The 24577-nt window shown below is 28.4% G+C and overlaps 1 protein-coding gene across 4 annotated transcripts in view; it reads left to right on the top strand.

The window, feature by feature from the left end:
* The window catches only part of LOC143245754 (protein phosphatase 1 regulatory subunit 12B-like), a 119369-nt gene that overhangs the window by 60051 nt on the left and 34741 nt on the right, over positions 1 to 24577 (top strand). For all 4 annotated transcript variants that reach the window (XM_076492025.1, XM_076492024.1, XM_076492031.1 and 1 more), the window contains exons 6-16: positions 2642 to 2716; positions 8585 to 8771; positions 11540 to 11620; positions 12098 to 12174; positions 12556 to 12720; positions 14326 to 14372; positions 15502 to 15618; positions 15924 to 16014; positions 18711 to 18917; positions 21913 to 22102; positions 22327 to 22436. In XM_076492025.1, the coding sequence (XP_076348140.1) occupies positions 2642 to 2716; positions 8585 to 8771; positions 11540 to 11620; positions 12098 to 12174; positions 12556 to 12720; positions 14326 to 14372; positions 15502 to 15618; positions 15924 to 16014; positions 18711 to 18917; positions 21913 to 22102; positions 22327 to 22436 (1347 nt within the window). The remainder of the gene's footprint in view (positions 1 to 2641; positions 2717 to 8584; positions 8772 to 11539; positions 11621 to 12097; positions 12175 to 12555; positions 12721 to 14325; positions 14373 to 15501; positions 15619 to 15923; positions 16015 to 18710; positions 18918 to 21912; positions 22103 to 22326; positions 22437 to 24577) is intronic.

Here is a 24577-nt window from a genome sequence, read left to right as displayed (position 1 = left end):
GAAATGTAAGTTTAAGCAAAATCTTTATAAATATCTGGATTATAAATATCATTTGTTTTCTAACCATTTTATCAAAATGTGTAAACCCTCCAGTATGTAGTACTAATTTTGAGTAGTTTATGGTGCAAATGAAACTAGTGTTACTACTGTTACACCTGTCAAATAATCCTCACAGTTTAAATGGTCACCATTTTTCACATGAATTGCCATGGAAGAAGTCAGTTAATTGTCTTTCTCTGATTTTAGCAAACACTAATGTGATCATGTATACACCAAATGGAATCTCATGATTTGTTTGTTGCTTACAAGATTTTTTTCACTCCTTTGTACTTTGTGGAGCAATTATACTGCAAATTTTTTCATAGCAAAATCTCATTTAGACACAACAACTTCTAAATTGTGATTTGTATTTGCATTGTCTTCAATCATATGCACAAATTTAATAAATACTAATTGGATGATGTTTTAACAAGTACTTATCGGATGACTTGTTCAACACTTTCTTCATGTTACTTGTCACCACAAATTGTCTTGTGATAAAGCATCTCTCTACATATGATTTCAACATGTTTGGCAAAATGAAGAGTCTCACTGTGTTCATATGTTTGTGCAGAAACCAATCCCAAATCATTCTGGAAGGCCAATAGTACATCCATCCTTAATGAAGAACTAGCAGAGGCATATGTGACAGTAATTAACCCTTTAACCTACATCTATTAAAAACATTGCTTATAGAATGTCATTAGTTCCTTAATTTGAATATAACTGATTTATATTATTGCCGGTGGCAGTTGGATTCACCTCCTTACTTCTTAGCCAACTATTGAGTACTGTACTCATATTATTATAATGGGACTTTCATTGGCTGAGTCAGCACGTGGGTTAATTTTTGTCATTTAGTTTAACGGTCCTTGTTTGTATTAAGCAAATCTTGTAACCTCTCTTACGTAGAAAGAATTCTGATATGTTTAACAATGAAAACATTCTTTGCATCGTGTTTTGGTTTTCCTCCATATTATTTGCAGTTTTAAACATTCTTTTAATATCCATTTATAACTTTGTATTTTCAAATAGAGGTCTGCAGCTTTGATGATAATTTGCTTTATATTTTGTTAATGTAACCTCCATGCCACTACCTTTATCTAGTCTGTCTGGGTTTAATATGATTAGTTAATTATTGATCCCATGGTACAAAGAAATGTTTGTTGCGATGTGTTGGTGTAGTTATCTTGTTCTCTTCTGTAGGAACCTGGTGGTGACAGGATATCTTTTTTTCTTGTCCTGTTGACAAAGGAAACATTTACTGCAGTCAGTTTGATTTTAGAACTGGTAGGCATAGTCGTTTTTAGATGCTAGTCAGTTACCTAGTTTAAGGTTGAAGGTATCCTTTTATCATATGTACATTGCAGTATGGGATTCAGCTAAGTTCATGCTTTTGCCAAAAATTTAGTTCCATGTCATCTATACCCCTAGGCTAACTAAAATCATGTTAAATTTGGCTCATCTCTCCTATGTTATCACATTCTGTTGATTGGTTACATAACCAATAGAGTTGGTTGAGTAGAATTTGATAAACTAAATTATTTGTATATTTAGATGACATTGAACTCTTTGCTACATTGCACAGCAGTGTTATAACCAGTGTGGATTGACATTCAAATATTCATCCATTTGCTGGTTGTTCATCCAGGAATATGGTTTTGAAGTATTATATTTAGTTTCAGCAAGCTCCAAAAATATAAATAGTTACTGAAGCCACTCATCTGTGTATCAATTTAAGTCTAGAGTTGACATTTGTAGGAGAAATTGTTGGTCATCTCAGGTTTGCAGATTAATGTGTTTTTCATAAACTATATCTCAGTAAGAACATCTATGTCAAGTTTCATAGTTGTATTACAATTTGAACAATTCATTCTCTCCTCTTTATAGAAAAACAACAAAAAAACATCAGTTTCTATTCTACTCAATAGGAAATAGGGAAGGAATTGTCTACCTGGATAATGTACCTGTGTTACAGTAGCATTTTATATTCACTTTTGTTTTTTCAAGAATGAAGAGGAAAGATGTAGGAGTTGTAAAATGAAAGTATTTTTGACTTATGTTAGTTGTAAACACCATACTGTAACCAGTTAAAAACTGAATATTTGAGCAGTGCCAACTCTCATCACTTCTACTACATTTACATAGAAAACTCAATAACCTAAAGTGTTTTTTTATAATGCATTGACACATTTAAAAATCATAACAAACTATGGATGGAATTTTTAAGATTTTAATATGAAATTAAGTATGTCTTTAGTTTGTTATGTGGTTACTTTGAAAGTTTCATATGTGCTTGAGACCAAAGATTCATTTTAATGTAATTCACATACTACCATTATTTGGTAAGTGGTAAGTAAAATTATCTGTATTCAGATTTTAAAGTTGTTTTATTACAAGACAGCTATACACAGATGACAAATAAGGTATTTTTGTTCATAGAACTGTATTTTAGGTATAATTTTTAATATGTAGTGATTTCATTTTTGTGATACTTACATTTTATTATCAGAAAGACCATCATTAACTATTATGCAAGTAGCATTTTACTTCTTTATTGTGTTTAATTTTGGATGTTTTTTAAAATACAGTTGTTTTCCAGGGGCAAACGTGCTTTGATGTGGCTGATCCTGACTTGGTTAATGTGTTACAAGATTTAAAGAATAAACAAAATAATGTGAGTAGCAGTGGAAACTTTTTTTTTTATGCTCATAATTTTGTTTTCTCTTTTTCTATGATTGGCATCTGCTTACTAAGTGCAAGACATTTTTCTTTTTTTCAAGTTATGCTTAAATATAATCTTAGGTATATTTAACCCTATATGGACCGTAGACCATCTTTCAGGTGCCTGATAGACATTTGCAAATCAAATTTTAATTAAAGATAGTAGTTTTAACTCTCATTTAGAAATGTTTTACTCAAAAATATTTTGTAAGTAATATTTCCTAATTTAATAATACGTGTTCAGTTTAGTATGCAAAGAAAATAAAAAAATAAATTTTCTTTTCTGTTCAACTCTGCAAGCAGTACAATTATTGATGTTAAAAAAAAAATTCTATCCATCCCAAGGCACAAGTTAATATTTCTAAGCAGATACCACTCCTTGAGAATATAATTATCTGTATTTTCTTCATCATGATATTCCTTCTTTTTTAGTGGATTTATTACTACAGCCTTTTATTACTATGCTATGTAATATCACAGTACATACTCTGAACAATTACAAATGAATCACAACTTTGAAAATGGCTATGTACAACATTTTGTATAGCAGTTTATACTGCTTACATCAATAGAGATTAGTAAAGTGGTGTGAACAATAATTCATGGTTTCTTGGTAAAGTAAATACCTAAAGGTTCTTTAATGATAAATGAAGGAGTCTTATAGGAAGTTTAGAAGACTTTGGGACAAACCACAGATCTGGAGATATTGGTATAGTTTCTTTAGACATCATTTACATTCTAAAAAAAATATTGTTATGTTAAATTATATCTGTTTGAAAACCAGTGGATTTTTTTTTTTTGACATCGAGTAAACTTAGGTTTAATGAACACAATAGATGAAAGCAAGGAATACAAGTGATTCAACTTCTTATGCACTAAACATTGTTCAGTTTATTGAAATAAAACTATTTATTAGACTTAAATTTACCTCAATCTAGAATATTTCTGACAACAGAAATGTTGTCACCTAGCTTGACATATGTAATGTGATACTATTTTTAATGGTCAAGTCCTAGGTCACTGATAAATAGCTGTTCATTTTTTATGTTTTGTATGATTTGAAAGCTGGAAGTGGTTAGTACAACAATCAAAAAAGTAAAATTTATCAATAGATGAATACGATTTGAAAGACTCTATAGAATTCACATTAATCCACTTACTGTCTGAAGAAACTTTGGCATGAAATTACTGTTAAAATTGGATTATAATTTCTAATGTGAAGGCTAATAGTATTATTATCTTGCCACACTTTTCACTCATTTAACTTATTTAATACAGTGGGTGGATTTTATCCATTCTGTATTCCCAAAAGCAACCATAAAATAGTTATACTGTAACTTTTTATAATGTACATGTATCTTCACAAGTTTGCAGACTATTATTAAACATTACAAGGAATTCATGCACAAAGTATCAGATTTTTTAATTACTTTTTAACATTTTGAATCATTTATTTGCTTGTGCATTTTTATTTTCAAACATTGACTGTTCATCGTGGGAAGTAATTTTGATTTTTAAGATTAGAAATACTTTTGTGCATCAGAAATATTGTCAAATTTCTCATCTATATAACATTCTGATATCCTCCAGATAATTATCAAATGTTTTCTTTAGAAAAAACTTTATATTTTATCCATTCTTTATGTTATTGTATAATTTTTGTGTGTAAGTTTGACCAATTCTACCAACCTTGTAACCAGAATAAAAAGAAAGGGAAAAAAAATAAAAGGTTTTTTTCCCTTCCAGAATAATAACAGATTATAACACAAAATCACAGGTGTCCAGTCTGAATAGCTAAAATTTCATAATATTTATGCATATACATAAAAATTTTAATTTATTGACCTTTCAACAGAAGTTGAATGACACGGCGCATGTGCATTCATGTTGACGTATCCAATAGTATAAAACTGGCCTTTATAAAGTGACCTGTAATGGTTATGTTCTAGTAGACTAGTATTTTGTAAAATGCAGTCATATTTTGGTTACAGTACATTATATATGCATATACATTATTACTATTTACAAATAAGATTATAACTTTCTATAAATAAAGAAGTGTAGAAAACAGTTACCTCTTCTAGTTATGAACTTTGCTAAAACTTATCAAATTTTGCATGTTTTATACATGCACTTTGAAATTAAAAAAAATCAAATTACAATATAAATACCACAAAATTCCACTGAGAACAATGTGGAGAGGCATTGAGCATTTGATTGATTTTTCACACATCATAGACAAAAGTACATGTATGTAAGCATTTCCAAAAATGGAATGGGGTGAGAAGAACCACTGTGTTTTATTCACTAAATGTATCAATATCTTAGCAAGTAGAAAAGACAGGAGGTACTGGTTTAGCATTCTAACCTGTGAATATCAGTAATTTGAGTTCCTTTTTTGCAAGAAACTATAGATTTTTGTACTAGGATATCTTAAACACCTCGTCTGAATCAGTGCTGCATTTAGAAAATCACTTGATACACAAAAATTGATATTTAGGTTTTTTGTTTTTTTAATTTACTTTTAAATTAATTAATACATAATAGTAAGATTTGAAGTATAATCTACAATTTGATACCAAACATATTGATATATGAAATAGTAGTTCAATAAAATTTTGAATGTAAGTTTACAAATGTGATGACATGGACTTTGACCTGTGACTGCAGGAAGACCTATCAGACTAGTCTCAGGTTTAAAACAAATGCAGTAGAACCTTAACATTAAGGGTACACTTCCAACTGTACCAAGGTGCCTTTAAAAATGAGCTACTCAAAGCTGGATTCCATGTTGACCATACTAAATTTCTGAATTCCCCCTTCCCCATTTTGTTTGATGTATGCATTTAAACTTATTTTTGTTGTACATAAGCAATCAGTCTTTTTGTGTATATTGTAAAAAATATTAAATAAATGGAGCAAAGAAATCTGTGTTTTTAAATTTATATATTTTTCATAGGCATGAAAATACACATGCATATAAAAAGTTATCATGCATTGTGCATCACACACGAGATCATTAGCACAAATATATGTGTGGCATACTTATACATTTATTATTTACTTTTGGTTGTGTGTTTACTTGTGTAAAAAAGAAGTCTTTAATAGATAATTGTCACATTTTCCCTGATGGTATTACAACAGACTGTTGAGAGTAATGACAGTGTTTGAAATATCTGGCAAAGGTTGTTGAAGTCCATATTGTTTTTAGGTCAAAAGTCCATTGTTGTGCTTGCATTAATGACTTGATAATTGTGGATGGTGGTTTGAGCTCAGGCAAAGTAGTTGGCTTCTCATTACCCAAAGTGGTGTCATTAATTTCTGAAGGCTTTCCTGCAGTGTCACCTGCAATTTGTTTCCAATCTCTGGAGAAATCTTTGTCCTAGTTTACAAACTGTACAGCAGTAAGAACTTTCATTTCTAGTTTTTCTGTGACATGTGCCATCAGCTCACTCATTGAAATGTCTTCCTTCTCATCTCCAGGAACTATTAGAAAATTTTCATCCATTTTAACTCCAGGAAGCAGAGGAACTTCTGTACAGTTAATTGACTCACAATTAGAGGGTTGCAGATTCAAATCCATGTCCTACCAAGTTTGCTTGCAATTTCATCCATGAGGGCATTATACTGTAACAGTCAATCCTACTCTTCATTGGTAAAAAAGTAACCCAATAATTGGCAGTAGATGGTAATGACTAGCTACCTTCCCTCTAGTGTTTCACTGCTAAATTAGAGACTACTATTGTAGATATCTTTGTGTAGCTTTGCATAAAATTCAGTAGAGACAAAACCAAACTACACAGTTATAAACTTCATTTCACTGGCTGCTCTGCAACCCTGTAACAGTATTGCAAGACTTGCTTCAGTTAAAAATAAGAGAAAAAATATGTAGAAAGAAAAGATCTACCCTTAATGGCACTGTGCCTATTGTTTTGGGTCAAATCAGTATCTTTATTACAATAGTACTTTTTCAACTACAGGATTTCTAGAATAATTTAAAATAATTCTAATCACAGATTGTAAAATCTGTAAGTCCACTTGTCATAGACTTAACATTAATTAAGTCTTTAAGTGCAACCTATATTTGATAAGAGATATCACTAACTTGTGTACATTTCTCAATTTAATTTAGTTACAGCTAAACTTTACCTTGCTTATTACAGTTAGTATATAAACTTGTAATACTATGCTATGATCCAACGTTAGATCTTCTTAAAACTTTAAGCTTTTAATTAATATGTTGTTATACAAAATGTCTACTACGGCATGCTTACACAAAACTTGTTTACATCCATTGAAATGTGGTGCACATGTGCATTTAGATTGCAAGGTGCACATACATTTTTAGGACATACGTAAACTAGGTAATATTTAAAGTAGATATTTTAAAATACTACTTGCAAAAATACATTTTCAAATTTAAAAAATTGTGCAATATTTATGTACATTTTAGTCCAAATATATCTAATTTTTGACAAATCATAGACTACTTGCTTCTATTTAACTGGAAACTAAACTACTTAAGTAATAAGTTGCTATCACATTAGTGCATGACCGAGAGACAGACAGACTGGTTCAAACTGTTCTATAGTATTAGATTATTAATAAAAATTATTTTAAGTACTATTAAGAAACTTCTAAATTTAATCTAATACAAATGAAATTGTTAAAAACAGTCCTAATTCAAAATTTTCATTAAATTAAAGTTCATTTAGTAAAGGAACTTTACTAAGAATGTTTGACCAAGTGGTTAGTTTGCTAATACTTTGATTTTGAGAGTTCATGGTATGCATGTCATTGTTACAAACATATTCTACCACTTCAATGCCATGGATGTGATATTAACTGGATGGCTAGATTTCACTATTTGGTTAGAAAAAAGGTGGTGGTGATGGGTCCTGATGATAAGCTACTTTTCCGTAATCTATCATTTCAAAATTATGTAAATTTATTGTTATAATAACCTAGTTATCCAAGTTGGATTATGGTGACTCGGGAATTCCTAAACACATACCTTATGTATATAGAGAAAGGAAGAAAAAAAATGTATATTTATTTATGAACATCAACACATACAAACAAAAAAAGAAATCAGACTTACATTTATTTAAACTGGATAGTGGTTTTATAAACATATAAAACATCTTTGTGTTACTAATTCTAAGAAGTGTTTGTACTGAAGAACAGACTGACATTTTAGAAATATTGAAAAGCATACTCTTATTGATGACCAACAAAAATAATTGTCAAATTTCTACAGAACACAGTAATTAGATCTTTTTTTATATTACTTTGCTAATATATTAACCAATTTCTAACAGTCGACACATGTACACATTTCTTGTAGTGTTGTCACAACACATCTTTACCAGTATCAATCTATATACTTAACATTTAAAATTTTGTAAAAGGCATAAATGAAAAAAACAGACATTTTAGGAGCAAAGAGCTGAAAGTTTCAAGTAAAAGTTCATGAAATTGAAAGTAATTGCATGTGTTTTCCAAAATGGTTATTAACAGAATTATATTTATAACAGTTTCACATAATTTTGTTTATGTTACCTTTCCATTTTTGCTATGAAATTTATCAAACTGTGTGGGAAGTAGAATATAATTTAATATAAGTTGGCAAGAAAGTAGCAAAACATAAACACAGGTATAACATTTTTTTTTAAATGTGGCTACAGTTAGCCAAGTGCCATTGCTACTTTTCGTGCTGTTAGCAATCTACATACACGTTATTTTGTGAGAAATCTACAAAAATACACTTAAGGTTTATTAAATGTTATAATCTGATTAAGTATGTTTCATTCCACTGTAGCTTCAAAAGGAGCGTCCGGAACTTGGAGAGATACTAAGAAGAAAAGCCCCACCTCCATTAAAAAGAAGAACTTCTGTAACTCGAATGAGTGGTACAGATAAAAGCAATGTAGTTATAAAAGATACCTATGCTGAAAGAGCACAAATTGAAGCTCAGTTACAACTACCTGAAGAAGAAATAGAAGAAGGTAAAAGTATTAGTTTCCATGTTTTGAGCACATTGTTTTCTCAACAAACTGTATAATTTATTAACACTCGTAGTATGTGCATTTCTTTCTGCACATAATGAGGTTTAGGTTAATTAAGCTACTTTCTTCTCATGGGATGTTAATACTCTTGATCTCAAATCCTAACTAATAATCCAAAATTGAATATTATACAAGTTTTAAATTCTTAATTTTGTTAAGGTAATGTTGAAAAAAACATGAATTCTCCCTAGTTTGAGAATTGTGACACGTTTTCTAGGCATTCCTTCTGTGATTTATTTATCACCCCTCCAAGACATAAGTATTTAATGTAAATTACTCATTATAATGTCATTCAGGTGAAGTATAATTTTTATAGCCTTTAATCATATTATGTTACAGTTCAATAAGTTAGAAAACCCAGACCTCTCTTAACATGCCCACTTGTTACATCCTCTCTTTCAGAAATTGCCAATAGTTTTCTCTGACATTTAATACTATATTATTTATAACCAATATAAAGCCAAGGTTTATAACTTTTTTTTGCATTGTTTTTCATACAGAGAATTGTCTGTTTCACTTCCAGTTCAAATTTTATTCTAATGGGAAACATACAAGCTTCTCTAAATTTTTAACTGTTCTTATTGCATATTTAGAAAGCCAAGAAAAGTGTGGTAATTATGGAACATTGTCTGCTTTTTGCATGTTGCTATTCTGTGTTCTTTGGTGCATTATTCAGTTAAATAGAAAATTATTTAGAGCAGTAGTACCATTAGTATAGAAAAAGTAGGGTTAAGTGTCATTGATAGGCACAAAGAAGACCCAGATATGCACTTTATTTTTATATATATATTTTTTTTCATGTGTATTCTAATTTATTACCGTAAAAGTAACTAAAATGCAAAATAGTAGAAACTTTAAATTAGATAAGTTTACATTAGGCAAAATAAAGAATTATAATTTTTTTTCAAACTACACTTTTAGCAGCTCGTGAGTACCCTGTGCATTATGTAGTGTGATAGGATAACCTGAGATCACATTTCTCAAGTGATTTACAAATTTTATGGTAAGAATATTAATTAGAACCTGGCACGAAAGGCAATAAAATTATACAATTTTAGTTTAAACAAATAGATATATACTGTTAAAAGTTTTAAGCTATTTATAATAAACAGATATTGTTTCATGTTATTGTTTGAAGTCATTCTCGAAAGAGGGGGAAGTAATTTATATTTATTTCCTTTTTTTTTTTTTTTGTAGTAGTTACAAAGTCATTTAAATTGACCAACCTAATAGAATTAAGATGGAGAAAATAACAGATAAGGTATGGAGACTTACTGAAAAGAAAACATTTACAATTTATTTAGGAGATTTTAGATATAAAGCAAATGAGTTTGAGATTTTTCAGATGGAGAAAAGTATTTTTAATTTTAACATGAAAAATCACTTTGCACTCAAAACAGTTAATACTATGGCTATATATATTCATGAAAATATTTTTAGTGAAAATACTTAAAAATTCTGATTTTTTGTCTACAAATCACTCTTAATGATTACTGAAAACTTGTGAACTTTTGTTAAGATACATGAGATGTACAAGAAATTATCATATACAAATTATAAATTTTAATTTTGTTCTCACAGACTCAGCAGATTTGACTGAGCTCATAGTTTATTATCAGCAAAAGTAGCAATTTTAAATATTCATAACATGGTTAAAATGTAAATGCAGCTGTAGTATAATTAGATCCTAAAACTTCCTTATGTAAAGATAAAAGAAAAACATATATCTTATTGTAAAGCCTATCAATAGTAATATTACCTGAATGTTAATAAATTTTAGAAACATTGAAAATGTTGTTACAAAAAATTGGTAAACATATATATATATAAAAAAAAGTCTAGAAACATTACAAGAAAAAGTTTGCCAATTATGCATTTTAGAATGAGATTGAGCCAGGTGTAGCTTAGTGGTAAGCATGCTTGTATAATTAATCTTAAGGTTCACAGTTCATTTTCCATTGCCATAAAAATATAATTCATACAACTTACTTGAGGCTGTGGATGTGCTATTATGAGTGAAAATCAAATACCACAAGTGGTATCGGATAAGAGTAGCCTATGATATAGCAATAACTGCAGTTGAATAGTTGCCTTCTCTAAGTTTATCTGCCTTATGCTGAGACACTTCTTGTGTTGCTCTGTGTGAGATTTTATAAACAAACAGAATGAGTTAATTTGATTCAAATGGTTTATTCCATACAAAAAAAATCCTCTATGGAGTAAATGTTTATTTAGGCATCATTCTTTTAACTTTTACTGCTCAAGAATTTCCTATATTAAACCTAATGAACCTTGTTATAAACAAATTATTAGTAATATGGGAATATTCTGAGGGTGATAGTTATTTGTGTAATTTATAAATAAAAAAAAGTGTTGCCTTAAACAGTGTTAAATATAATTAAAACGAGAAATGTTAAGAACCATTTATTGAATTATTTATATTCTTAAGAATTATTTGGATGATCAAAACGTAAACAAAAGTTATCAGAATCAAATAGGGATTCTTTCCATATATTGAACTAAAACTTTTAAAATCATTTGTCATAACAAAAATAGGTAAAGAGTTACTCTGAAATGTGCATGTTAAAAATTTTGTTATGATTATATTTTCTCCTAAACAATAAAATGTACAAAATGGTAATGTAGGTTGTGTGATATTTTTATAATAGTAGGGCTTCTAATGATCTTGATTTCTTTTCTGTTTACAGAAAGTAAAATTGCAATAACAAATGAAATTGTTGAAGAACCTCCTTTTAAATCCAAAATTAATAAAGAAGATCTAAACATAGGTAAGGTCTTATCCATTTTGGCATTGTTCTTACTTTTTAATGTGAAACCTACCTATAAGAACCAATAAATAATACCTTTTTTATACTAAACAAAGACTTAGAAATTATTTGATAAAATGAGAATCAGTTAACTATTGTATACTTCAAACAATTTTAGTACTTTGTAATTTTATTGAGAAAGTAATGTAGTCTTTATGAAAATCCTTTCAACACATTGATTTTTATAAATCTGTTGTCAGGTGTGGAAATAGGATAGGATCTTGTTTATTTATTTATTAATATATGTTTGTCAAATCAATAATTTTGGCATACATTTTTGACCATTTAAACAGAATATAAAATATTACTGAAATATTTCGTATTTATTATAGTTATTTCAGTCAGACATTAAAATGTTACTATGATTTTGTATTAATTTTTGTAAGCACAGTGTTTGTTTTCTCATTTCATCACTTGTTATCTTGACTTTTAATTCAGTAAAAAGAAATGAAGCCAACATTGATGATAGTCTCTCAGAAATCATCCCTTCTCCAGACAATACCAAAGAAGATTGGGTAAATACAGTTTCTGGTTTTTATAGCTTAAATTTTCATAATTATCACAGAGACCAAAATACATTTAATGAAAAAAAGAAATATATGGAATAACATGCATTCTGTATTATAAAACAGAAGATCAAGACTATTTGTTTATTTTACCTGAGAACTAAAGCTGCAGTAGTTCAAAAAACAATTCTGAGAAGTATGTAGTAAAAGTAACACATTTATATTTTTTAACATGTTATGTTTGTTTCAGTTATAAACAAAAAAAAGTTGTATCTTTGTTGTATTGGTATATTTCAGTGTTAACCTTGTAAAATGATCTTTCAAAATTGATAACTGTAAATTATGGTCATAATTTTCTCTTGAATTAAAGAAGATTTATGTTTTCTCTAGCCACCTATATTAAAATCTGCCAATGATAAACTACAGGAATTAGAAAACGATGTGGCTCCTTGGAGGAGAAAAATTGAAACACATACTCCTTCAAACATACAAGACAAAGTAAAAGAGCCATTAGTTGTATCAAGAAAACCCCAAGAAGTCCAACAAGAAGTAGATGTATGTTTGAAATTTTCTTTTCACATGTATACATACAGTTAATGGTCATATAATGTGTAAAACACTTACCTCTGCATGTTTATGTAAACAGAAATTCTACTCTAGGTGATGAATTCAGAATTGATGATTGCACACTGTTTTGTGAAGACAAAAAGAGAACTTGTGTTTCTGATTATTTCATATTAGTTTGCAGTTTTCAAACTTTATAATGAGTTTTTTTTTCATGATTATTTTCTATTATTTGAATGTTATTTTATGCACATTTCTTCAAGAGTGCTTTAAGCAGAGTTAGTTTTGGCTTTAATGGAATATCACCTGTTTTTAAAGTGGGACAAGACTTTGATTTCTGTATTGAGACCTTCAGATTGAAGTACCTGAAAAATGCTTTGGTATAGAAACTAAAATGTTTTACTCCAGAAACCAGCAGGAACAATCCATTAAAGCCAAAACTCTACTGTGATTTTGTAGAGTTAGTACCTTTATTAGAATTTCCAGCACTTGGTTTGTGACAAAAAAAATGCAATATATGTTAAAAGTTTTCTAAATGTAATTTTCTTGAGTTCAAAAATTAAATGGATAATCTAGTAATTATAGGGAAAAATAATTAACAGGTGTACCACAGCAATAGATTTAGCCCACTTTTTTCCATACTGATACAAGTACGTAGTCAATAAATTGTACCTGGTATTGCATCTTAAAATAACTTAAAGTTTAATATTTAACTGTATAAATATTTTGTCTCCTAAGACACTTGAAAAAACAGTTTTTGAATTTCTTATATTATTTTCATATAATAAATCAAAGAAAGATATTCAAATCAAAACTTTTTTGCCTTTGCTTTACCACTATGTATCCCTTCTAAAAATGTGCCTTAATCCAAGAAATATTTCATTGGAGAAGTAGTAGTAATCAAAGTGTTTTATAATTTAAATACATTTTTTGTAGTGTAGATGTAATATTTGTTTTGCTCCTATTCTTAGTACACTAAGTGTTACATAAGAAGTGTTTGTGTACATCCTGTAAACACCATGGAGGTATAAAGAGTGGTTAATAAGTGACCTGCTGGTGTATAATCTTTAAAAAAAACACACTTTCTTTGAAATTGGACATCAGTATATGATCCAGTGAAAAGGTTATTGATGTCAACACATGTCAGTAAGTTTGTTTTATTTCCACGGGCATTTTTATAAAATTCTAATGCTCTGGAAATATAGAATTTTTGTTTTGTATATAAAGATTAGTGATAATTTGAACAACAGCATGCATATTATTTCTGACACATTTTAAGATACCAGTCATCAGTAATGAATATTTAGATAAAGAATGTTTTATTATTCAGTTAATATAAATACATTGGGACATTTCCAAACATTTTTTATTAGGTTTAAACCATCATAACTGTCTTTTAAAACTTTTTTACAAGTATTTCTTTTTCTGTTTGTGTAAATGAACAAGTTGTAGTTATTTAAATTTGTTGTAATCTAAAAGGGTCAAGTTACTAGAAAGCTTTATTTTTTTTTCAGGTTTATTTTAGAGTGCATGTGTGATCACTGGGTATACAAAGCTTTTTTATAATATCATTTACATAATTTTATTTCTCAACAGGATCTAAAGGCTAATGGCCCCACACCTGAAGGCATTATAGAACAGAGGTGAGAAACAAATGTTTGTATGTTTAATATGAAAAGTAGTTCTAAAAATTAAAAAAACTGACACATAAATGTCAAAGTGTATATTATAAAATGGTGCATAGTAAAGTATGACAATTAATGACTATACACTAAATTAATATTAAAGTTTGTTACATGATTGATCTTTATAGTAAGTATAAATGTGTGTGAAAACTTTATTTTCCTAGTAAGTAGATGGGACTACCATGGCCAGGTGGTTAGGGTGCTTGACTTGCAATCTGAGAGTTGCAGGCTCTAATACCTGTCACACCAAGCATACTTACCCTTTCAGATGTGGGGTCATTGTAAAGTGATTGTTAATCTCATTATTTATTGGTAAAAGAGTGGCCCAAGAGTTGGTAGTGGATGCTGATTGCTAGCTACCCTTTCCTCTAGTCATTCACTGCTAAATTAGAGATGGATGGCACATATAATCCTCATGTAGCTTTGTGCAAAATTTCAAGTAAACCAAAAGCAAATCAAGTAAATATAGTTTAATATATAAATTATTGTTTGTATGTCAGTTAGAAACCTGTTTATTTGCAATTGGAATGTTAAGTGTGAAAAAATGTATTTAGTTCATCACAGTTTGTGTGATAGTGGTAAATAGTTAACTGTACACAATTCCCATGGCATTTTACTTCACTTAAGTACTGATGAAATATTAAAATAAAAAAATTATTTTGTTTCTTAATATTAGTTCCACACTGATTTCAAATATCATCATTTATTAATATTACTTTTACTTGGATTCTGTTCTTGTTAAATATATTGTATTAAAAACATTCTAAGTTATTTTATATCCTTACAGTTCAGCTTCAATAGAATGTTTCATCAACTGTTTTTTGGAAATCAATAATTAATTTTTTAAACATATTCAGTCACTCAACTATTTTTCTAGTTTACAGTTGCTACTTTTGATATTTATTTTTAATTTAAAAAATGCATTCCTTACGTGTTTCCCACCATGAGTAATATATTACTCAAACTTCAACTCGATTTCTAGAGTGAATGAAGAGAAGTATTATTACTATGCATTATATTATTGTCTAACTCAGCTATGAATATTAAGTTCTTTTTTAACTTTTAAGAATATGCTATTTTAATATAGAGAGCTTAGTCCCGAAGAAAACCTCACATATGAAAGAACTTGTGCTACCACACCTTCTACTCAAAGCACTCCACCCATAGGTGTTACAACACCACCATTAGATGGACAAATTAGAAGGTACATTTACTACATATATAACAATGTAATTATATATGTGATAGAATAATATCATAATTTATGTAAAGATCAGTGAAGTTATTCATCCAAGTTTATTGTGTTTCAGGAATATTTTACAAAGAAATATTTATATATTTATTTATACAATGCAGTAATTAATATAGTGTGTGAGAATTATTTTTAGTAACATTAGAAGTTGATCACTTTCATTGACAAAAAATTTATCTGTAGTATTTCTATATTTCTAATTAAGATTAAGTTCAGCCACCTTAATATAAACTAACAAGTGACTTATTGGTATATAGGTCTTTTGTGCCTCCGGTACGAGATGAAGAGTCAGAAACCAGGAGGAAAGCCCATGCCAAACGTGTGAGAGAAACGCGTCGTTCCACTACAGTAGGTTCAAGTTTATTTTTATTTTTTGTGGTAATAAACGTGGTGAACAACTAAAAGAAGAAGCTACTGACACCATTTAACCTACAAAATGCAAGTTATAGAAGAGATGCTAAGAAAACCACATTGGTATGATTTGTAGGAAGTCTAGTTAATTATGTTGTAAAGCAACTGACCTGAGAGTAAGCAAAAAGTTATTATTAAGTAAGCTGGAATATGGAGCTGTTTTGGAATGCCAGAAGGTCAGTGTTGAACCCTTATTTTTCCTTAATTATATCAATAGGATATAATTACTACAGCTTTCTTATTGCTGATAAATATAAGCACCAGTTAAGTTTGAAAATGGCAAATAAAACATAATGGCAGGTACACAGTAAAGTCTATTAACAGAGGTACTCACAAAAGTAATTGCTGGGAAGTAATGCATTCGTTAAAAAAAGCTTCAAGCATCATGCTATTATAAAAGCTTGGAACAGAACTTGGGTATTCTAACACTGATTAATTCCTTCTGTATGACTGAGTAAAGATGTATTTGTCATGACCTTTCATAGTTTCATATTTAAAATTTAGTTAAGCAATACTATCAATGTATAGTAATAAAAATGACATCAAGATGTAATTTATAACTCAAGTTTTTGTTATTTAAGTTTAACTTCTTAATTTCAGAAAAATTTATTTTGAAAGATTTTAAACTTCATTTTTTGTATTACATTACATGTAAAAGAAAATTTATTTTTTGTACAGTCCATTCCACCATAAACTTGTATGGGTGAAGTGGGGGGTGTTTGTCACATACTCAACTCTTTGCATGATCATTTTCGCATAATAGTAGAAATAAACTGAATAAAAGAATACTTTTTCACTAACATACTAACTGAAAATTTCCAAAATTTGATAAACTATAAAGGGAAAAAGTTTATAACAGATTGTTAGTATAATTAGGTGGTAACCCTGAGAAGTCTTGTCTGTAAATAAGAAGAAAGCAGTTATCATAAAGTAGTCATAAAACATGTTTAAAATGGATAAGTGACAAATATACTTTAGTAAACATTAAGAAAAAATAACTATTGTTTTGTCACAATCATGTTGTTGTGGGTTGCAGGTCAAAAGCCATGTAATTGTGTTTGTTGAGTTGCATTCACAATTTTATTGAACTACTATTTTATGAATTTATGTCAATAAGGTTTTAATCAAACTGTATATTATAATTTAAATTTTAGTATTATACATTAGTCAAGTTTTAACTTAAAAGTAAATGTTTAAAAAACTTTAACATTGATTTTTGTATGTTGTGGTATATTGAATGCTGCACTGGTTCAAATTAGACGTTTGTGATGTCAAAATACAAAGTCTGTAGTTTTGTATATATTAAGAACTCACAGTATCAAGATTGACAAGCTAGAATATAAAATAAGAACCTTCTATCTTTTTTATTTGTTGATATATCATTCATGTAGTTAAACACAATGATTATAATGAAATTCTGTGGTATCAGTGTAGTAATTTATGATTTTTTAGTTATTCAAATGTATGTATATAAATTTTGTTTCACATTTTCATCTGTGAAATTTATTAAGGTTTAGCAAAGTACAAGAAGCAGCAACTTAAGTACAAAAGTCAAAACAAGAAGAGAATTATATGCTCTACTTCATTTACTATTCTCTGTTTTAATAAAAAATAAAGAAAATGTTTGTAAATAGTAATAATCTATTTACATATATAATAATTGAAATGTGACTGTATTTTACAAAATACTCTAAAACACAGCAAAGATAGGTCAGTTTTATATTATTGGATAGGCAACATGAGTGCACAAGCAATGCATCATTATAACTTCTGTGATGTTGGCCAGCAATAGCTGAAAGACCAGTATAATGAAAATAATAAATATATAATGTTATGGATTTAAGCTATTTAGACTTAACGTTTGTGGTTTTGAATTATAATTTGTGGTCATTCTAGAACAAAAAAAGCATAATTTATATGTAATTTCCAATTTTATTTCATCGTAGTTATGAAATCAATCAAGTCAACCAAACACGTACAGATATTTCGATTTCATAGTGAAGATAAGATAAAATATAAAGTTTTCCTGAAAAAAAATTTATTATCTGAAATTATGTAAAATTTGAATAATTTTTTAATGCATAAAAAATAATTCCATAAAACTCTGCATGTTGGATAGTCAAGATTCTGAAAGAAGCATTTTTAAGAGAAAATCTTAAATTAAGAAAGAATTCTTAATACTTTATTCAAAAATCTGATATTTTGTATACAAAAGTTGTAATGTTTACCAATAACCTACAAAAATTTGTAAAAGTATGCCCACATTATCAAAAATTATAGTATAATTACTCTTACAGATATTTTCATGGTTATGACCTGGATGAATTTCACCCAACCACTAATGAAAGAGTTAATCATGTCTACTTTAGCAGTATGTTTTATAAATAAGCTTCATGAGAGCTTTAATTTTAAATCTGTGCATTATCTAGTGATGAAAGTAATTTGGTTTTAGTTATTTAAAATAAAAATTTCATTACCAAAAGAAATGAATATTTTACTATTTACATAGCCTAAAGTATTTTGTTGAGCAAATGTTCAAGTTTTGTTTCTTAATGTAAACATATAAACAAATACCGAAATATATGGGGGTATTTTTGTATGTTATTTTAATGTTTTATGATACATTTCTGTAGGGCGTCACATTAGAAGACCTGAAATCAGCTGAACAACAGTTATTACGTAAGCAACAAGAGGAAGATGAACAAAAAGAAAAAGACAGTACAGAGCCAGTTGCTTCAACACCACTAACAGCATACACCACTAATACTACTAGTAGTACATTGGGCACAACATTAGACAGGCAAGAGTCTTGCAGAATACCTACAGAAGGGGAAGAAAAGGTTGATATTTATAAAACCAGTTTTATAAATCTTGTGTATAGCTTTAACTGGAAGTGATTCTATTTTCTTTCCATTGTATTATAAACATCAGCATTTCTATATTCATTCATTAAAATTTTTTAAAATCTAACTCATTTTTTAAAATTCTACAAGTGTATTTTAGAAAAAGAAATCTAAGTGACTAAAGTAAATGCCAGTTTATTTTATGTGTAATACAACAAATATTTTATTGGTTAATTGAAAATGAATAAAATTTCTATACATTTTGAACATATCTTTAAGTATGTAAATAATCTAAAACTTAAGAAGAGTACATTTTTATGTTAAGTGCATAAGCATTGTCGATGAATGTGTCAGGTTGTTGAACTAGCATTTGAAATTTTTAAAGTCTTTATTAATAAAATAAATAACAGTATATATATTTACAATATAATAATGTTTTATTATAATTAGTTATGGGTGTATTTAGGTCTGTTTTTAAACTTCTTTCAACGTGTTCCACAAAATTACTTCAAATTTTCCATCTAGACTTTTGATGTCCACAAAAAAAAAAAAAAAAAAGAGAGAGAGTCATGAGTAGATGTGAGAATTGTGGAGTGTTAAATTTTATAATGCACTTGAAATTGACAGAATGGGTTTACTGAAAATTCGTATTAATATATAAGCTTTCCAAAACAATAATTTAAATTCACATTTTGAAAACATTATAAAAATTTAGTTACCATTTGAAGGATATCAAAGATTTGAGGAAACTATCAGGACTGGATAAAGGAATTTGTACAAAAGTTGATATGAATATTTAAAGGGACTCTTTGCAAAATATATATCCACATTTACATTTTCAAAATTTCTCTAGTGGGTCATTAACAGGTGAAATTTTTTGGGGGGATCTCAGGATTAGGAAAACTGAAAATAAACAAAACATGTAAGTGATGATTCAAATCAAGTTGTGCAAAACTTTTTATATATTTGTTGTGTTCCATGATGTTCACAGATAAGTTATCATTTAAGGTCAATGTTTGAATTGTTATAGATTGAAAGGTTTTTTTAAAAAAACGATATCCATACTGACAAAAAATGAGTGAATGATAAAACAGCAAATATTATTTAAGTTGAAAATTGATTGTTTCAAGAATATGTTGAATGTGAGTTATCATAAACTTATACATTTATAGTAATTAGAAATTGTAGCTTAAGCAATTTTCTTACTGAATCTAGTATATTAAAAAGAATCAATGTACTATAATTATTTAATTAGCTGTTTTTAATGTGTGTTTTTGTATCATAGTTTTTCTAATTTTTTTGCTCCACTTATGCTTCATTCAAATTATATTGATGACAATGTTTAAAAATTTTATTGTGAAAGGAATTTTCTAAGAAGTTTTCACTGTTGTGTTTGAAGTATTAAAAATTCATGATTTAATTTTGTTGTTTGGAAACAGTCTGTCATTTTCTTTGAGTTTGGAGTTCTTTATTTTTGTATTTAACTTTATCTTTGAACATCTATCTAAGCATTTACTAAGTAATTATTTTTTAGTTATAAGAATAGATTGTGAAACAATTTAAAATATTAGTTTCACATCACAGAATATATGTATGTTTTGAAAATATAAGAATGTAGTTTTATAGTTTTTCACTTTTTTGGTTACTCTGAGCATTATTTTATTAATTTTATGTAGATATATCCAATGTAGATATAGAACCAAACTGTATGTGCTATAGTAAATTTATTACATATGTGATAATTTGTTTTTGTAATAATAATAGTAATCAGTTTATAAGGGTGCAAAATAAATAATTTTGTTAAATTCCAGTTTAATTTTTAAAATAATTTCCACCCAAACAAGCACTCGGTAAACTAGCTAGTTATTTTACATGATTATTCTCAGCTGCAGTCTCATTCAATTTAATTAATATGTTAAAATGATATGCAAGAAAATCACATTCATCCATAAAAATGACTGTTTTTACATTTACTTCTCATTAGAGCAAGCTTCTTACTTGGAGCATATCTAAAAATCAACCTTACAATGAACTTGAATCCATCTAGTGGCCAATTGAATAAAACATAGAGGGTAATTAAGACATTAGTTGGTTTAAAATACAAAATACTGTCCTTCAACCTACAAAAAAGTTTTATAATTGACACTCGGGCTGTATACCTCTTGAATCAGTTTCAGTAGTCTTTGTAAGCGATCTTTAACATACAGTTTGTTTTAAATACAAAGCTTGTTTATGAGAATGAGGTAATGTATGACTGATAGAGGCTATTTTAAAACATATTTTAGTTGTTTAGTGATGTTTACATATAGCATTTATTATACAATATGTTAAGCTCAAATGCACAACTTATCAAGATCATAATTAAATTATGCTTTAACTCCTCAAATTACTGATGTATTTGATATTTTTGGTAGGGTTCAAAAGTTACTTCATATTAAGTACTGAACTGTATAATTTTGTTAGTCATCATAAACAATATAAAGAAACAAACATAAAAGAATTCGATAACATACTTCACTTCCTGAGTAAAAAACAAACAGTGATTTCACATTGGAGGATTAGTTTTTTATTCATATTATTTTTACATTTTCTGTGTGTATCATACATCAGAGAGAGATACAATAAGAAAGACATGAATCTACAAGCAGTTTGGTTTTATAAGCTGATAATATCCATCCAGACCCCTCTTTGCTAATTTGCACGTTAATTAAAGAGTTTATGAATTTTTATATACAGGTTACTGTGAAATACTTTTATTATTTCACATATTCCATATACGTACTTTGCGTCATTGCTGTTATATTAGTGGGTTAATTAAACAGTATTAGTGGTTAGTTTTGGGTTGATTAGTTATTAGTATAAACATTTTCAATAAGTTCTCTCTAATACACTTTTTATTCAGCAGCTTGTCAAATTATGAATGATACATTATAAAAAATTTATTTCTGTAATTAATGCTGAAAGTTAAATTTATCATGTGTTTGTTGAACAGACACCAGATGTTCAGCCTCAAGACATACCTTCCACCACAAGCAGTCCTGTTGTAATAATAGGTAGTGACACAAACACTTCTGCTACAATTTGTACAAACCAAGAACCAAAAGTCTGTATTGGACCTGATAGTCCTGAAGTTACTCATTCTGTTACCTTTCCACTTCGCTCACGACCTGCCCAAAATGAAGGTGAGGACAACATTTCTTCTCTGTTGGTCTCTTTACTATTCCAAGTAAATATTTTTGGGACTTTGTTTTATTTTATTTCATAAAATAATTTATTCTTGTTATATTACTTTGTGTAATGAAAATTATTCAATTACAGCTAACAAAAATAGAACAATTAGAAGTAAATTGTTTTTGTATAACATTATTGTATTATGAACAAGTTTCTTAAATGTGTTTTTTACTAGATCCAGATAGAGATCATGAAAATAAAAATGCCCAAGGTACTCAGGCAGCAATACAGAGGAAGAGAAGACCAAAGAGAAGGTCCACGGGAGTTGTTTATTGGGATGGTGAGGTAAGCTAAGAATTTATAAATAGTTTGAGATCAGTGAACTGTTTGAACAGGGGTAGAAGTAATGTAACCTATTTTAGTATGCTCATGTTTACAGGTAGAAATTTTACTTTAGGTCAGATCTAGACATGGTTTTTAACCCTTTAGTAGGCTAGAGTGTGCATTTCATGACCTTTTATAATTACATTCAACATTTAGTTAAAATACTTTATTCTAAATGTATACAAGCAAATTTAGCATTAAAACATGGTAAACTCTCACTGTGAGCTTAATTGATTTAACTGAGTTTGTGACCCTAAAGTGACCACTGCTGTTTCTATACTTTAATCTTTAATGTGATTTTATGTATCTTTATGAAATTTAAAGCTTTAAATAAACATTACAACAAAACATCGTGTGTTTTTTAATTAAGCATTTTTCCATGAATATTTGAGTCAAAGTGTTGACTGCTCTGAGTGCAGAGTGATTTTCATGCTAAAATCTAGAACACTTTATCTGAAAATTGTCACATTTCATTTGGATAATCTCTAAAGCCACCTAAATAAATATCAAATATTTTTCTTCATTCAAACTTTATAATTTTATTTTTTCTATCATAACTGTGTGTGCATTCAATCAGTTTGACTGGCCTCATAAACACAATAAAAAAAATAAAAATAGATATAAATTATAATTTTTTCACTTTCTAGAATGACTGCAAATTATAACAGAAAACTACAGTTGTTTATCGTAAATAACTTGAAACTCATAATGGTTTATATCTGTTCTAGTTTGTTTTTTGTTCTATTGTCCTTTGAACCACATTTAACTACATTCCACCACACAAGTTGTAAATTACTCAGCAAATGGGCAGCTTACATTACTGTATTGAATTATATAATGCACATGCTACTTGAGAGCATGCTTTGTGAATAATTTATTTTTCTTCATCTTATCTAATCTAGCCTTATCTCACCTCATAAGTTTACAATTCTTACATCTTAAGTACTTTTATAATGAAAAATAAAGAATACACATAAAAAAACAAAAAATATAGTACTACCCTGGCTTTATTTTTTTTTTGTCAACTGTTGATTACACTTAAGCCTACTTCTTTATTCTAATGGTACTACTAGACTAAAAAAAATATTTAATGATCTCTGCCATTAAAGGTGGGTGGAGGTTGTTTTCACCTCTGTATTTGTAAGCAAAATTTCTGTCTAAATGGATTTGAACAAAAATGGATATATATTTTGACTATGACACAGCTTAGAAGTGCTTAGTTTTGTGAGGGTCAAAAGTAAAGGTCACAAAACCCAAAAAATATCCATATCTGTTAAAATGGAGACCATTTTTTCACTTTAATTTTGCTCTATAATTCAGTCAGATTCTAATGAAACATTGTAGGAATATATAGAATATTCCTGATGATGAGAAACTCACTTGAAGTAACAATGTGTTTTAAAGATGCCTGGTGTGGATATTAAAACTTTAAATAAAATAAATTATTTTAATTAAAGTTTTAACACTCATACCAGACATCCTTAGAATGCATACTTAGAATATTATTCTTCATTGTCCTAATGAAGATGGTCTGTCTGTGTATGATAGACGTACAGAGACATTTTCGTATAATTTTGAGAGCTGAATATGAACAGCACTGTGTTACAGAGGTATGTGCTTTACTGAGTGTCCCGTAGTTAAATTGTGCACTTAACGAACAGCAAAGACACAGAATGATGACAAACAAAAGACGAACTATACACTATAGCAATTATAATTTTTCTGGCTTTCTAATTATCTATAAAGAACCTTTAAAAATTCAACTAAACTAGTGGATGCAGTTCTTGTGAGAACAAAGTTGAAACTGAACCAGGAAATAGATAATTCTCTGTATAGAAAACAACATAACATGTAATTTGATATATTGTGACTTTGGCTTATAAATTATGATTATGACAAATACTATTGAATGACATAAAAGTTTGTTTTATCTGAGTAATATTCATATTTTAATGAGTAACTTGTATTAAATTTTATGTCTTGGAGGTGACATAAATAAATTATAAAAGAGACACACAATTCTCTTACTTGTGGAGATTGAGGATTTTTAAAATATTTTCTTGTAACATTAAGAACTATAAACTCTTAAGGTTTGATTTATT

This window comes from Tachypleus tridentatus, chromosome 1, assembly GCF_004210375.1.
Source record: "Tachypleus tridentatus isolate NWPU-2018 chromosome 1, ASM421037v1, whole genome shotgun sequence".
Lineage (NCBI taxonomy): Eukaryota > Metazoa > Arthropoda > Merostomata > Xiphosura > Limulidae > Tachypleus > Tachypleus tridentatus.
This window is presented reverse-complemented; position numbering and strand designations above follow the sequence as displayed.